Raw genomic sequence first — 14396 nt, 5'->3', positions numbered from 1 at the left:
GTGTTTATGTAAAGACCCTCTACCAGTCTTTAGCATAACGCTTCAGTCTCTCTCCCACAAGCATCAACACTAATTCTTGCAACTCTTTTTTGAAAGATAACCCTGAATTTAAAAAGCTATGAAATTGTAATTAACATACTCAGCAACTAGATTTCAAAAGTGTTATGCACATCTTCAGCTCTTACACCTTTATGTCAGGGCAAATGAGAAAATTCTAACATTAAAATCCATGCAAGCTATTTAAAAAAAAAAAAAAAAAAAGTCCTAATTTCTTTTGTTCTTTAACCCCTTTTACAGGCTTTTTAACACTACACTTGTGCTTTCTATCCGGGGGGGGGGGGGGGGGGGGGGGAGAATGCCATTCCTGCTTGCACTGGTTCCACCAGGCTAACAGATGTAAAACCAATAAGCTACAGCTAGCGCACAAACAGGAAGGTCTATTCAGTAAAACAGGATTCATCGCACTCAGATCTGTATTACGCAGACTTCCAGGCATTCCTTTTATGCACAAGGAAACCCATGGGACAACAGGGGTTACTTCAGTTTAAGAATAAGCTATTGCTGTTTAGCCTAAACCTCTTCCAAGCTGCCTTCCGTTTGAGTGACACAATCACAAGTGGCCAAGACAGAGCTTTCTGGAGCTGCTGCTCTTCAGCTGCAACTCAACATCTCTGCATCTCTCCCCTGTCTACTGGGATGCAAAGTATGATAAATTTACTCACACACCTTAACAGAAGTTTGCAAGCACATTCATACAGTCAATTCTGAAATGGCTGGGACATTTTAAGATTTTATTACCTTCTCTAGATGTTCAGCACTATTTCTAAACCGGGTATATATTGGAAAAAAGGTCACAGAAGTCTTCCTAATTGGGCTCAGCTTGGCACTATTGAGCTGTACTTTCCCATCTACTTCCTACTACATTCTGAAGCTCTCAAAATCCTGACAACTTTTTCAAAACTTTATCAGCAAAAAAATCAAATCTATGTGTCCACAAAGCTGCGAGAAGCATCTAAATTTACTATTGCATTACTTTCTTAAATGGTAGCTGGAAAGATGGATGTTTCCATGTTAACTGTCTCTCAAGTCAGCTTCCATTGTTAGCACACATTTTCACTCTCTTCATAGTTCTTTAGAGAGTAGTAAATTTTAGGAGCTGTTGTTGTTATTAAGCACCTGAAGGGCCATGAAATGGAACAACTCTACAATTTAAAAAATTTCCATTTCTCATTGTTCGGAATTTAAGGACCAGGGAGGGGAGCAAGCAAAAAACAAGCTCTACAAAGACTGGTGGGTTTTGCCTTGCCTCACGTCTTCTCTAAAAGCTGAGAAATGTCTTACAGCTGAAAGAATTGGAAGGTCCTTTGGAACAGAAGAAAAACTATTAAACTGCACTAAAACTAAACTAAACAACTTTGCAGGAAGTCCTGGATGTAACAAAGCACGGAATGCACACATTTCTTTTCAAACTTTCCACAACATTTTCAAATACAAAGTAAGCCAAAATCTCTGGAATCCACTGTATAAATTAATCACTTCATTTTAAAAACCATTATGTGCACTCCTCCTTACTCTAGCTTTTACCAACCAGCATTATTCACAGATTTTTTTCCCAGTACTTGGTTTTCATAACATTCAATTCACACATGAAACTCTAGAGCTTTGCTTAAAAAACAAAACAAAAAACAAACCAAAAATGAAACCAAAAAAACTCCCACACTCCAACATTCCCCTTGGTGTTCAGAAATACAGCAGCACTGTAATTGTAAAAACAAATGGAGAAAACCCTTTCTTTTGCATACATCAATCCAGACAGACATGATGAGTTCCTAAAATAAAAAAAATGTGTGTTTTCTGACCTAAAGGAAAAAGGCTTTTCAAGCTCCAGATTTTAATCAAAGCCTGGTCAAAGTTCCGTTCAAAACAGCCTGATTTTCCTTTTGAGCTTAAACCAATTTCCATCTAGTATTTTAAAGAAAAATGTACCAATGAAGGCCTCACCACAGGAATCTTTAGCCCACTATGTTTAAACAACTCCAGCTGGTAACTTAAAGTCAGCAGTACACACAAAATCAACAGGATGCCTTTTGTCTTGCTCTGCAATCACTTCTATGCATCTTTGATCTAGTGTCAATGTTTTTTCTTTTCAGGATAGCTCTCATCATTCAGTCACTTAGAAAGAAATCGTGGTACAGTGTGAACTTCAGAAGACCACAAGAATTTCCTGAAGAACACATTACCTGCCAGATGAACACAGAACTGCTTTTTGAAACAGAACACTTAAAATACCCTCCCCCCATAGGACTCAGTATAGTTTTAAAAGCTGCAATGCAATATATGTATAACTTGCTCATCAAAGAAAATATGACTGCATTGTTTTAAAGGTTCTGACAAATGTGAACATGGTAGTCTGTATTACATTCTGTACTTATTACATTAAAGGAATATTTGGATTTACTTTTTTTTTTTATTCCGAGAGTAATAAATTTGTGTCGCCAAAATGCAGAAATTCACTCTTACAGATAATTTCGGATCTAACTAATCAGAAAATCAGATGTATCAGTCTACATTAAAAGTTTGAAGCAAAAAATTTAACTGTGATGAAAAGGTGTCACTCAGGTCCATTAGCTTTCTAGTCACTGCAGCATGGCCTTCACAAAGCAGGCAGGTTTAACACTCCACCACCACCACCTGTCCTTCTATAATTATTACTCCTTACCAACAGGCATTGCAGGTCCTTCTCTGCCCTTGAAAATGGCAGAGATCTTAGTTACCCCTTCTCCTGAAAGGCAACACAGATAAGTAGTGGCCTACTAAATATGTGGTTAATAGTAAAGCAAGCTTTTTTTTTTTCTTTTAAATAAAATTTTTTGATGATTAATTTCACCTTCAGAAATCTCTGTAGTTAAAGCAAAGGCTAGAACATGATAGAGGTTTGATAACCAACTTAAAAACACTTCACTAGATTTATTTGTCAATACTTTTTTTCTAAATACATGAACAATAAAAATTCTATTGCCCATAACAAATAATTCCCCCCCCCCCCCCCCCCCATAATCTAATTGTGTAAGTACTTTTAAAAGTATTTCTGTAGTTCCAGGTTCTGAACCTCTAGCCCTGGGCCACGCTGAAGCTGGCAGGACAATACACACAGACAGCTCTTGGTATTTCTATGGTAAGAACCAAGAGCAAGCTGCTCTCTTCTGTCCTTCCCAGCAGCGATTCAGGAACAAGTGCACTGGATACACCTTCCACGAGGCTTCACCAGACCTGCAACTCATGGCCTGCACGTAAGCAGTCCGGCCACACCAGGGGAGGAACTATGGCCCACAGACCTCCCTGCCATCAGCACCAGGAGTCACGCGATGCCTGTAAGATGGGGCATCACTGCTGCAACAGAACAAATTTAATTGCTGGATTTATAATGCACAACTCAACTACATTATAAAATATTTTATTAATATTCATACCTGAGTCTTTCTTGTTCCCTTTTCCACCCTCTCGGCTCTTTTTTAAAACTGCCTTTAACATTTTAAATGTTCCTCCTAAAGGATAACAGAAAGAAACAAAAACAAATGCAGCATTAATAATGTCCATTCACACAAATCTGAACAAAATAAAGATAGGATCAATAGAAATAAAAGTGAGGTAATCAGAAGAAACTTTTTGGTAGTTACATTTATTTTTTTACAACACAGCTTGGTTAAACAATGTCCTGATGCACAAGGAATGTTTTAATACTTGAACTAAGCAATTAAGAGTTCACTGTCTTACACAGAAAAATAATACAGCATTCTCCACATTCCACATATAATTAAGGTTATAAGGCTAAGCCCCTGTAAAGTACTGTAATACACTTTGGCGAAAATAAAACAGAATAAACGTCTAACTTGGGACCAGGGTTTATCAGCATAGCTGGGGGAGCAGGTGACATGCTAGAAACCAGCTGTCAGCTGGAGACTCCAAACTGCAGGAGCATCAAACACATGGGTGACAACAGCACATGGTACCACCATGCAGCCAGTCTTTACCCATATGCAACACTCTGCTGACCAACACAAAGAAAGCTAAACAAATTCCCTAAATCACTGCACTGCAATGTACATGGCTATGAGCCCACATACCCATGCCTGTGAGCACACGCACTTCTGCCTTCCTCACCTCCAGTTTAACAATCAACTTCAAGTTGCAGATTTCAGAGGATTACTAACCATAAGAAAAGTGTATCTGGGATGTAAACCTGGAAGACACTTGTTTAAGATAACTGTCTTCAGTTACAAAGCAAGGAAAATAGAATGAAAGGAATTATGAAGAGCACTTCTTTCTCAAAAACCTTTCTAGAGCACCTATAAATTCTGATTTCATTTGTTTTCTCTATTGAAAAATTCCAAAGAGATCTCACTTTAGAATACTTGCAACCCAGGATATGCAACAAGAAGGAAAAAGAAGCCTGACTACGCTGTTTTATTTAAGGGATTGCCATAAAACCCACATGAAATCAACAGGAAAAGCAAAATTCTTCCATCCAAAACACATGGGCTCTTCAGACAGTTCACTTTTGTTTTTATGAAATAAAGTAGAAAAAGAAAAACCAGCACAACAGAGTTCTTAAGCTTCCATGAATACCCTGAAGCACACAGAACTAATACTAATTAGAAAACTGGAAGGTTTCCAGAGTCTGTGTTATATTCGCTGCACAAATCCCTGGCTCAGTTCCACACAGGTACAGCTGTGCACACAAACGGCTGTTTTTCATGTGGCAGGGTAACATCTCTCCAGCAAGCTGTACTGTGAGTTACACTCCTTACTATCACACATTGTAGGACAAGCAGATAGTAAACACAGTATCTTCTGTGCTCTGCATCTTGGGCAGAGTATCTGCCAAGAATTGCACGGGGGGTGTGGGGGGTGTGTAAGACACGCTGCTAATACTATGTCTCTGCAAACTGCAAGAGTAAAACAAGTTCTGAAGTATTTTCAGGCGTTTCCCAAAGAATGTAAACTAAGCAGCCCTCTCCAGTTTCTGCATTAAAAAAATATAATTTAAAAAGCCCATAAGAACATCCCCAAAATCAGATCAGCTAACTTAAAAATTAAATAAACTAAAAGGAAGCAAATTATTTATGGAACACAAACCACAAACAAAATTCTGAAAATAAGCATTGCTATACTATATCAAAATACTGAATGCCAACTGGGAAGAATGAAGCAGTTGGTTTTTTTTTAAACATACACTCTATGTGCTTATAGCATCAGTGTCTCAGTATCAATCATATTCTACAGGCAAAGGTTATGACGCCAGCTTTCAACACATCTGACCAGCAATGTAGAAAATGCTGGACTGAAAGAACATGGTTAATGACACTCCCTGAACAATGCTTCATTTTTCTGAAAATAAGAAAATATCTCCTAAAGTTAACCACAAGATCATGACAAGGAAAAACTAAATGCAATGTGGAGGAAACACTCCCTTCCTTGCTTGTCTGGATAAGCTAGCTAGATAATAAGACAATCCGTAACAGCAAAGGATCTTCTGAGATTAACAGCACTGAAAACTAGAAAAATAAGTTTAAAATGGAACAATCTGAACCAAAATTTAACTGCAGCCCCAATTACTTCCTCTGAAATACCATGTACTACATGTTCCCCAACAGCCACTTATCAGGAGGATGAGAAAGGCAGCCAAGTACTGTGTGTATCTCTACTCTCACTCATCATGTGTGTTCCCTAAACATTTCCCCTTTCCCCTCATGCCTTCTAGCTTTGCAAAGAAGGGAGAAGTGCTCCTCCCTTACACAACAGCTTTCACAAAAAGTAATAAGGAAAAAAGACAAGTCATGTCCTCGGGTACACTGATAGAAAAAAGGAAGAATCAATTCCCTGAGAGACTTAAGACATAGTCAGCTGGCAACAGTGCATCTGATGATAGGAGAAACCTAACCCCTTAAGCTGAACAAAGACCAACACTGCCTTTAAAACAAAGAAAGTCATCATTCCACTCTACCTGGTACCAGGGAGGCCTCCAGAGGCACCTACATCCCACTGTTAGCACCAGAATTCAGATCTGGACCAGGTGAAGGGAATGGAGAAGGCGATGCCAGAGATCAGCAGTCTAGGCACTGCAACTTGAGAGACTGAAAAGGCTGTTTATTTTTAAGAGCAGGAGACTTGAGGAGACCTAGCTACAGTAGCCCGTTTTATATTTTATGACTGTTACACAAAAGGGAGTGATCTGTCCTACATAGCAACTCTTGATAGACAAAGCAGTATCAGTCTGCTTCGCAGCAGACAAAATTTAAACACCAAGAGAAAACCTCCTAGTAGTGTGGACAACAAGCTACAGGAAAACTGCTTGCCCATAACGGAAGAGTGGAATATTTATCTCCAAAACAGACATCTGCAAGGGCAAAAAAACCACCTCCACACAGCTGGTTATGGCTGGAGTAAAACCTGTTAGGCCAAGGATGAACCATCCAGACAAGCCGACATATTTCATTTGCATGACACAGCATCACTGGATGGGGACAAAAACAAAACAAAAACTTTAAGACAAGCCCTAAACCTCAGAAGTTTCTGCTTCAAGCATGAAAAGAGATTGTAAACTTTAAAGCTTACTTTTCTTCCAACTCTATCAGAAGGTGTTTAATAATGGAAATCTTTCAGATGGATCAGATCCGTAAGCTGGATGGTGTACTAAACCACCTTCTGAAAGCCCTTCCCACACCTGTTTTCTGTGGTGTCATATCTCAGCCAAGAGGAATACACAGGCTCCAAGAAGGTTCAGAGAAAGCTGCAACTAGTTATCAAATAGCAGTTACAAAATCATACATAAAAAGGAAAAAGATACTTCAAAAAGGGCACAAACTGAGGATTTCAGAGCTTTCCTGTCTTTAACAACTGGCATTTCTTACATAAATTTAATGCATGAGGAAGAATTTTTTTTTTTTTTTTTTTTTATTACATACAGTCTGGGTTTTTTGGACTCATGTGAACACTTTCTATTTTTGGAAATCAAATCCTCCTTTGAAAAGTATTAACAAATCAAGAACCTAACAATTCTCTTTGACAGTTTGAAACAGGTATGAAGAGTGACTTTACATTAAAATTTATGTATAAAAGCATTATTTGATTTATTAGAGATATTCCAATGTTACAGACAGCTACCTTTCCTCTATCTCTATAAAATATTGGTCTTTATTAGGTACGGAAAAAGAGGTATTTAAAAATATTACTATTATAAGAGCACAAGATTAAAATTTGCAGATTAAACAAAAGAGGCTTATGCATACAGAAATCATGTCAAAACTGTGAGGACAAGCATTTAAGAGTTAGGAAATTAGAAATTTAAAAAGCTGGACCACGCAATCCAAATTTGTGCTTCTTTTGTGCACAAATTGTGCTTGAAACTTTAATTATGTTAGCACGTCGTGTCCACTCATCTGGTGCAAAGGATGCCCCAAAGCAACTGAAGCCTCCTTTGCCTACAGCATGCCAACCGGGGCCCAGGAAGGCTGCATTCTCTTCCTGGCTCTACCACAAGACCATTGTGATGCACAGAGGTAAAAGGCTCCTCAAACACCTTAAATGTATTTTTCCCAAAAGCTGAACGAATCACCTCTGAAGTTTATTAAGTATTCTTCCAGAACAGCTTCCTCCTTGCTCCCATCACGCAGGCTGCAATGGCTGCAAGAACATGCACACCCAGCGTGCGCTGCAGGTACTTGGGCTGTACAGTGTAATTCAAAGTGCTGGAGTGCGTGTTCCTTGCTCAAAGACCAGGCTTCTTGGATGTTTTCTGAATCACGCAACTGTGTAACAAATGGTACTGCTACAAGACAGCTGTGGTACACAGCTCATACCTATCAGCCAAACTCTTACAAGTCTGCGTTATTTCTTGTGGCAAAAATCAAGACTCCAGCTCCATTGTCCTCTTTCCCATGTTCTTATCATCGTTTTAAAAAGGATCTTCTCAATTTTAGCACAAAAACCTTAAAAAAAAAATATCTGAAAACAACTGTTCTGACTGATCCCAAATACTTCTGGCCACTTCACACTGTAAGATACTGGTTCATGTATGAGTTTGGAACTAACACTGACTGTGCTTCATATTCAGGCACTGGTGTTTTGTTCCAGAAACCTGGATATATAAATTTCACCTTAATATTACAATTTGAAGGTCTTACATTCTTTGGAACCCATTTTTAAATGTAATTAGACAGTTCCTTAAAATGAAGATTTTCTCAGCTCATTTTAGTACGTTATATTTGAGGTAATTGTACTCAAGGGATCGTAGCTTTTAATATTACTAGCAGGCATTCACAGGTTCACAGTTAGAGCATTCAGTGAAGGAAAGTGTTCAATCATATAATGATTGGACAGCACACATGTAGAAGAATGGGAAGCCTAATTGGAGCTGCAGAGACATTCTTAATTTGGTATTCCCTAACTTCTGCATGGCTTTGCAACATTAATGCTTCCTCTAAAATTACGCAGTGGTCTATATGGCTGGTATGTTGTATGATAAATTTTACTTACAAGCATTTTTAAATCTCTTAAGTCCTGCAGAACAACAGCCACTAATTAAAATTCAGCTGCACAAGGAAGCAAATTTGCTGAAGTTCACTGAGCGTGTCTCACATAGCTCTGCCCTATAGACACCACTGTATGCAATTTTATTATTTTTTTTCCAAAAGTGACACAGCTTAGTGGTGTGATGCAACCAGAACCAAAAATACAAGAGAGTAATTATGAAAGAGTTTAGCTTCACAGAGCTGATCGTCAGAGGGGAAGCCTACTGCAAGCAAAGACAAGGATACTGTTGCAAGAGAACTGGATCTTTTCTTTAGAAAAGTACAGTAATAATAAAACACAACATTTACAGTATCTTGAACAGGTGCACAGCTAGAAGAAGCCTTTTGTATCAATCAGAGAGAGAAGAAATGTAAGCTTAAAAAAAAAGTGAGTGGAAAAAATACTGGGTGCAAAGAGGAACCCAATGGACAAAGAGGCAATAGGCACAAAAACTGAAACACAAGAGGTTCCCTCTGAACATCAGGAATGCGTTCTTGCTGTGAGGGCGACCAAGCACTAGCACAGCTTGCCCAGGCAGGGTATGGAGTCTCCTTCCTTGGAAGTACTCAAGAGTCATCTGAACACAGTCCTGGGCAACTGGCTGTAGGTGACACTTTTTGAGCAGGGCGGCTGGACAAGGTGACCTCCAGAGGTCCCTTCCAACCTCAACCATTCTATGATTCTGTGATTAATGTCAATGTTCAGCGGGATCAGATTCTGTACTGGCCCCTGGGGTACACCACTAGTTACTGGACTTCAACCAGACTCTGTGCCACTGACCACACAGGCTGTGTGCATTTCACGTCATACCATTTACAGTACACTACTCCCTTTGAGTCTACCTACCCCTTAGCCCAATATACTGCACATACTGCTTTAAGGGATAACCCCCCACGCACATTCAAAACAAGAGAAATGCCTTGAAATGTATCTAACATACTGAGGGAATGTGATGGGAATAGCAGGAAATGCAGCTCTCATAGGTTGGTTCAAGTGTGTTCCCCTTCTCCAGCAAAACCCACATTGGATCAAAATTCTTGCAGAGGCAGTAAATTACCCGCTCAAGGGGCTACCAAGAGGACGCTTGCTGCCTCTGAAAAAAACCTCATGGCATGGACCAGAATAAAAACATTCTGGAAGCCAGCTGCAGTGTAGCAGAAAGTGCATTCTAACTCAGTCTTAGATTGTTCGTGTTCAAATGGCATATGCCTCCCAGTACTACAAGATCTAAAAATTCTAATTACCAGATTCCAAAGGGAAAGAAAAACAACTCTAAGCACTTTTTCTGAATACATAGTCAAGCACCCAGATAACCTCCAAAGCTAAGACAAAGAAAAGTCCCAAAGTATTTCTTACACTCTGCTTTTTAGTTTAAAATATTTGTTTTTCTTTTCCATACAAAAAACATACACCATGATAAAAAAATCCGCATTATCCAATGGTAAGATCTGGAGCTGTTAAGGAACTTCAAGATCTGAGAATGATATTCTACATACATAGCTAGAACAGAGTGGCATTAACAAAAACCACACAACAAACAAACCACACACCTGAAAACCCACCCAGTATATTTAACTTTCTTCTTATTTTGCAGACATTACAAACTGAAGTTTTTGATTAACCAGAACAGAGAGGCTTGATAGAGAACTGAAATTTTACAGTATGTGTCATTGCTATTCTTAGGATATCCATAGGGGGCAATAAGAGATCAATTAAAAGGAATCAAAGACAATTAAACTGCCATCTTAAATAATTCTAAAGCCAACAACTTGGTTACTTTACAACATCATTCAAATTCCACAAAGGTGTGTAACTGAACCACTTAGGAAATGAACAAAGTACTACAGCTTACAAGTACCTATTACAAATGAACTAAATATTATCTAAAAAAATCCGAACTTATTTGTTCATATCACGAAGCTTTCTGACATATATAAAAAAGCATTTCAGCTTTAGGTAACAAATTTCTTTATATCCATCTCCCACTCTTCCAAGACAACCGATCACATCAAACAGCAATACTGTACACATTTATATATCCTCATCCCTTGAAACAGACATGGGATATTGGATTTCATTTTGTTTTAAAGATATTTGCATCAATAGGGCATTTTCCAGTAATGCTGGCATCTTGTCTCTTCTAAGCACATTGCATTTCCTCTTTCTCCATAACTAAGTTTAAATAAAATCATTCACTTAGATTTCAGAGGCACCTTCAGCTACTGCAATTGTTTTGGTTTGATGAACAAATTCATTCTAAATTTTCGTGGTTCCAATTTTTGAGTTCTGCCCTGAACCCACTTGTTTGGTTGTTTAATGTGTGGGTTTTTGTTTGTTTTGTTGGGGGGTTTTAAGATTGGAAGGTATTTTTAAAACTTTATAATTTCCATTTCCAAAACAGATACCAGATGTGGATTTGTTATACAATGGTTGATATTAATAATGTCACATAAGAAGAAAAAAACCTGGACACACTTTTACTTATGCAATTAAAGATCACATTAGCTGCTTACAAAACTGGATCCCCCACCCCATCTCATGTCAAATACATTTTAAAATGGGTGCTGGCCTCACACCAGTTCAACTGTTTGTCTTAGATATAAAACATTTCATACAATTGCTTCACACTCACAGCATGAAGGGAAATGGTGGAAAGTCCCTGGCTTTAGAATTGGTACGATCAGCTTTTTTATAAACGAGGGACTCTGAAACAAGACCAAGTTTATAAAACACAAATGTTAGGAAGAGTTGGGAGCACAGACATACACAACAGTTTACTTCATTCCTATCTTTTACAAGTTAAGTATTTCCTAGGGAACCCCCTTTGAAAAGCAGAAAGAAAAGAAACCGCTCTCCACATTTTCACTCTTCCAGTTAAGTCTCCCTTGAAACTCAGCAATGTCTTTGCATGAGAGTATTTTCCCCATACAGCTACTATGGACAGATACTAACATCAATAACAAGATGATTCACAGCTTTTGTTCACATTTCTAATTTTTGTTCACATTTCTAACTTTTGTTCCACCTTCCTCAAAGGTCTGCAGCATGCATACTTTATCCACCTTACCTATCAGAGTGGGTTATTTTCAAAGATTTATCCACAAGAGTTCACCACTTCTGCAGAGGTCAAATAAACTGATCCTACAAGGTATGTAACCACCTGAACCAATGCCTGCGAACTCCATATTTACCTGCTTTCCAAAGTTGTGTTTTTCAGTCTCTCCATATTTAAATTCTGAAAAACAGTTAACATATATTTGCAAAGAAATAAAGGGTGGAAAGTGTAGAACTCAATAAACATAAATTTCAAAAAAAGCCATATTTTTAAAAGTGCATTTTCTGTTTTGTAAATATCCCAAGATTCGGGCCAAAGGTTTGCAGAAAACCTCATTTAGTCACAACTGCTTTCAGTGCTTTTAAATACATTAAGAATTCCATCATTTACACGTAGAATAGTTTCAACATTTCCCTTTTCTGGCAAATTCACATTCCTTTAGCTTAACTACATTTTTCAAACAAGAGGAAAACAACCACCACAACCCTTAAAGCAGTAAGGTGTTACTGGTGTAACAGAAAGCAGGACTGTAATTTTAAAAAAATCCTTTAAAATCACTACATTTTGAGTCATCAATATCTAACATTTTATAATAAACTCAGAGCATGTTCCCAGATCTAAGGGACTCCTAGTTCAAGAATGAACAAAAACATGTGAAAACAAGAGAACAGTATTTATTACTTTAAGGTACAAATTCTGACGAGATCTATTTGATCATTGAAATGCATGAATGAAAATGATAAAACAGGTACACACAAAAAAGGTTTTTACTGATTTCATACAGTAAAAAAGTAAATGGCATATCTGACATTTCCAATGGGCTGTATTTAGCCAAATCTAAACAAACTCACTTAAGTTAAACAGCTATTACTGAAATATTTTTCTGCAATACCTTAAACAGGACGATCAATACAGACACAAAATTGACAAGCTATACTGTATGTTTTGTTTGTTGCTCACTCAATAACCTAATTATTACTAATCTTACCTATGAGATGCTCCACATCCCCCTCACTCTCATCTGACACCCCTGAAAGCTATGCATCAATTTAATAGGAGACAGCAAAAGAACATCACTGTTTCCAATTTGCTGCTCACTTCTAAAGAGCGGAGTTATGCCCTGAAGGACTATTAAAATACAATTAAAGAGGTGAAAGATGAGGACGTGAGAAAAACCTCATTATCATGTTAGCTATTAGAATGTGCTTTTGCAGTAGCATTTTTCCCACCAGTCTGGTTCTAGATTTGACTTCCCAGATGTCACAGATATACCTATTCTATACTGCAATCACCCAGTTTTCTGCTATGCCGATTATTTTGGCCACTGTCTCCAAGGGCTGCCAATACAGGGGAAAAGATGGTCTCTTTACCTGACTTCTGTCCAAAACCTCTTTGTCAGGTGTCAGATACTGCAGAAATGACTGTTTATCAGTTTGAAAGATTACTGTTCCCAGCCACTTGTTACTACTACCCTGAAGTGCTGAAGAAACTGATCTTGCACAGAAGCAGAAGAGTGCCCACAAGTCAGAAACATTAACTTCAAAGGTCATAAGCCCCTCTCTGAACCAACCTGAATGATTCAGCAACGGTGCGGATGAAGAATCATCAGTTGAGTCATTTGCCTGTTTACACTAGGGAAAGAGAGCAGCAGTTGACAACAGAGGAGCCATAAAATTTTAAGGATTCACAGCTGATTCTCACATGAAAAATATCCAACCACAGATGAAATGTAGACAAATTTATTTTTTCCTTTCTCTTCCCATTCTGCCGAGTCTCTCCAGAGAAAATGCCAAGACCATAGCCTTCTGCCATTTTCTACAGAGCTTCCCCTTTCATCACTTATGACTTAAAAAAACCCACAAAAAACCACAAGCCAAAACCAAACAATACCCCCCAAAACAAACCAGCAAAACACCCTGCTTCTCACCCCTACTGAATATATCAGATTTATCCTTGCTGTTTAGGTTTCTTTCTGAACCTCACCCCTCTAGTACCTGTCATTTACAAGACATGATCAAATTCTTCAAAGGATCAAAAGATCCACTGTGTTCTCCTAGTCTCATCTCATTTAGCCTATCTCCACTCTCACTAAGGCTGCTTTCTCCCTTCAATTTTATCTTTAGGTATCACAGCAGTAAAGTACCCTCTATTATTCCACTGCCTTTGATTTCTAAAATCAATGAATGATCTTTCCTCTCCACCAGCTTTGAAAGACAGGGATCGGTGTACATAGATTATACCACAAAACATTTTTTTTGCTTCAAGGGCAAGAAGAAGGGGGGTGGGGGTGGCAAGAGCAGAATAATGCAGGGTGGGTAAGCAGAAGACTGCTTGCTACTTGTCCTCAGCAATACTCCTGACATAAAAAGGTTAAAAAAAAAAAAAAAAAAGTTGGCCCTCCTCTAAGTGGGAGGTCACTATTTAGAAAGGCATTCTAGAATTAAATAAGGTCAGGAGGCTTAAAGAGTCCTGAGGAAACACCACTATAGGCATCCCAGCCAGCAATCTCTAGGAACCAGTGGACATCACAGACATAATTTGCATGGAGGCAGGAGGGAGCAAAGGAAAACAAAATACAACCATAGGTATGTTTTATCCGTGCTTTTATCATAACGGCCACTTTCATCCTATCTCTTTCCATCTTCCCATGTTAAACACGGAAAGAGTGACAAACTTCCTGCTTTAACACTGATTATGAAAGTGTCAAAGCACCAGGCAAGAAAACTCATCGCTTTCCAGCCAGCAGAAGTAACACCCTGCAAACAATGTC

General features: G+C 38.4%; 1 protein-coding gene across 5 annotated transcripts in view; it reads right to left on the bottom strand.

The window, feature by feature from the left end:
* TANC1 (tetratricopeptide repeat, ankyrin repeat and coiled-coil containing 1) overlaps positions 1 to 14396 on the bottom strand; it is a 95605-nt gene that overhangs the window by 67564 nt on the left and 13645 nt on the right. For 3 of the 5 annotated variants that reach the window (XM_056350075.1, XM_056350076.1, XM_056350077.1), the window contains exon 2: positions 3471 to 3545. The exons of the other annotated variants lie outside the window; for them this stretch is intronic. In XM_056350075.1, the coding sequence (XP_056206050.1) occupies positions 3471 to 3531 (61 nt within the window). In that variant the 5' untranslated portion in view covers positions 3532 to 3545. The remainder of the gene's footprint in view (positions 1 to 3470; positions 3546 to 14396) is intronic. 5 annotated transcript variants of the gene reach the window in all.

The sequence above is a fragment of the Falco biarmicus genome, chromosome 8 (genome assembly GCF_023638135.1).
Source record: "Falco biarmicus isolate bFalBia1 chromosome 8, bFalBia1.pri, whole genome shotgun sequence".
Lineage (NCBI taxonomy): Eukaryota > Metazoa > Chordata > Aves > Falconiformes > Falconidae > Falco > Falco biarmicus.
This window is presented reverse-complemented; position numbering and strand designations above follow the sequence as displayed.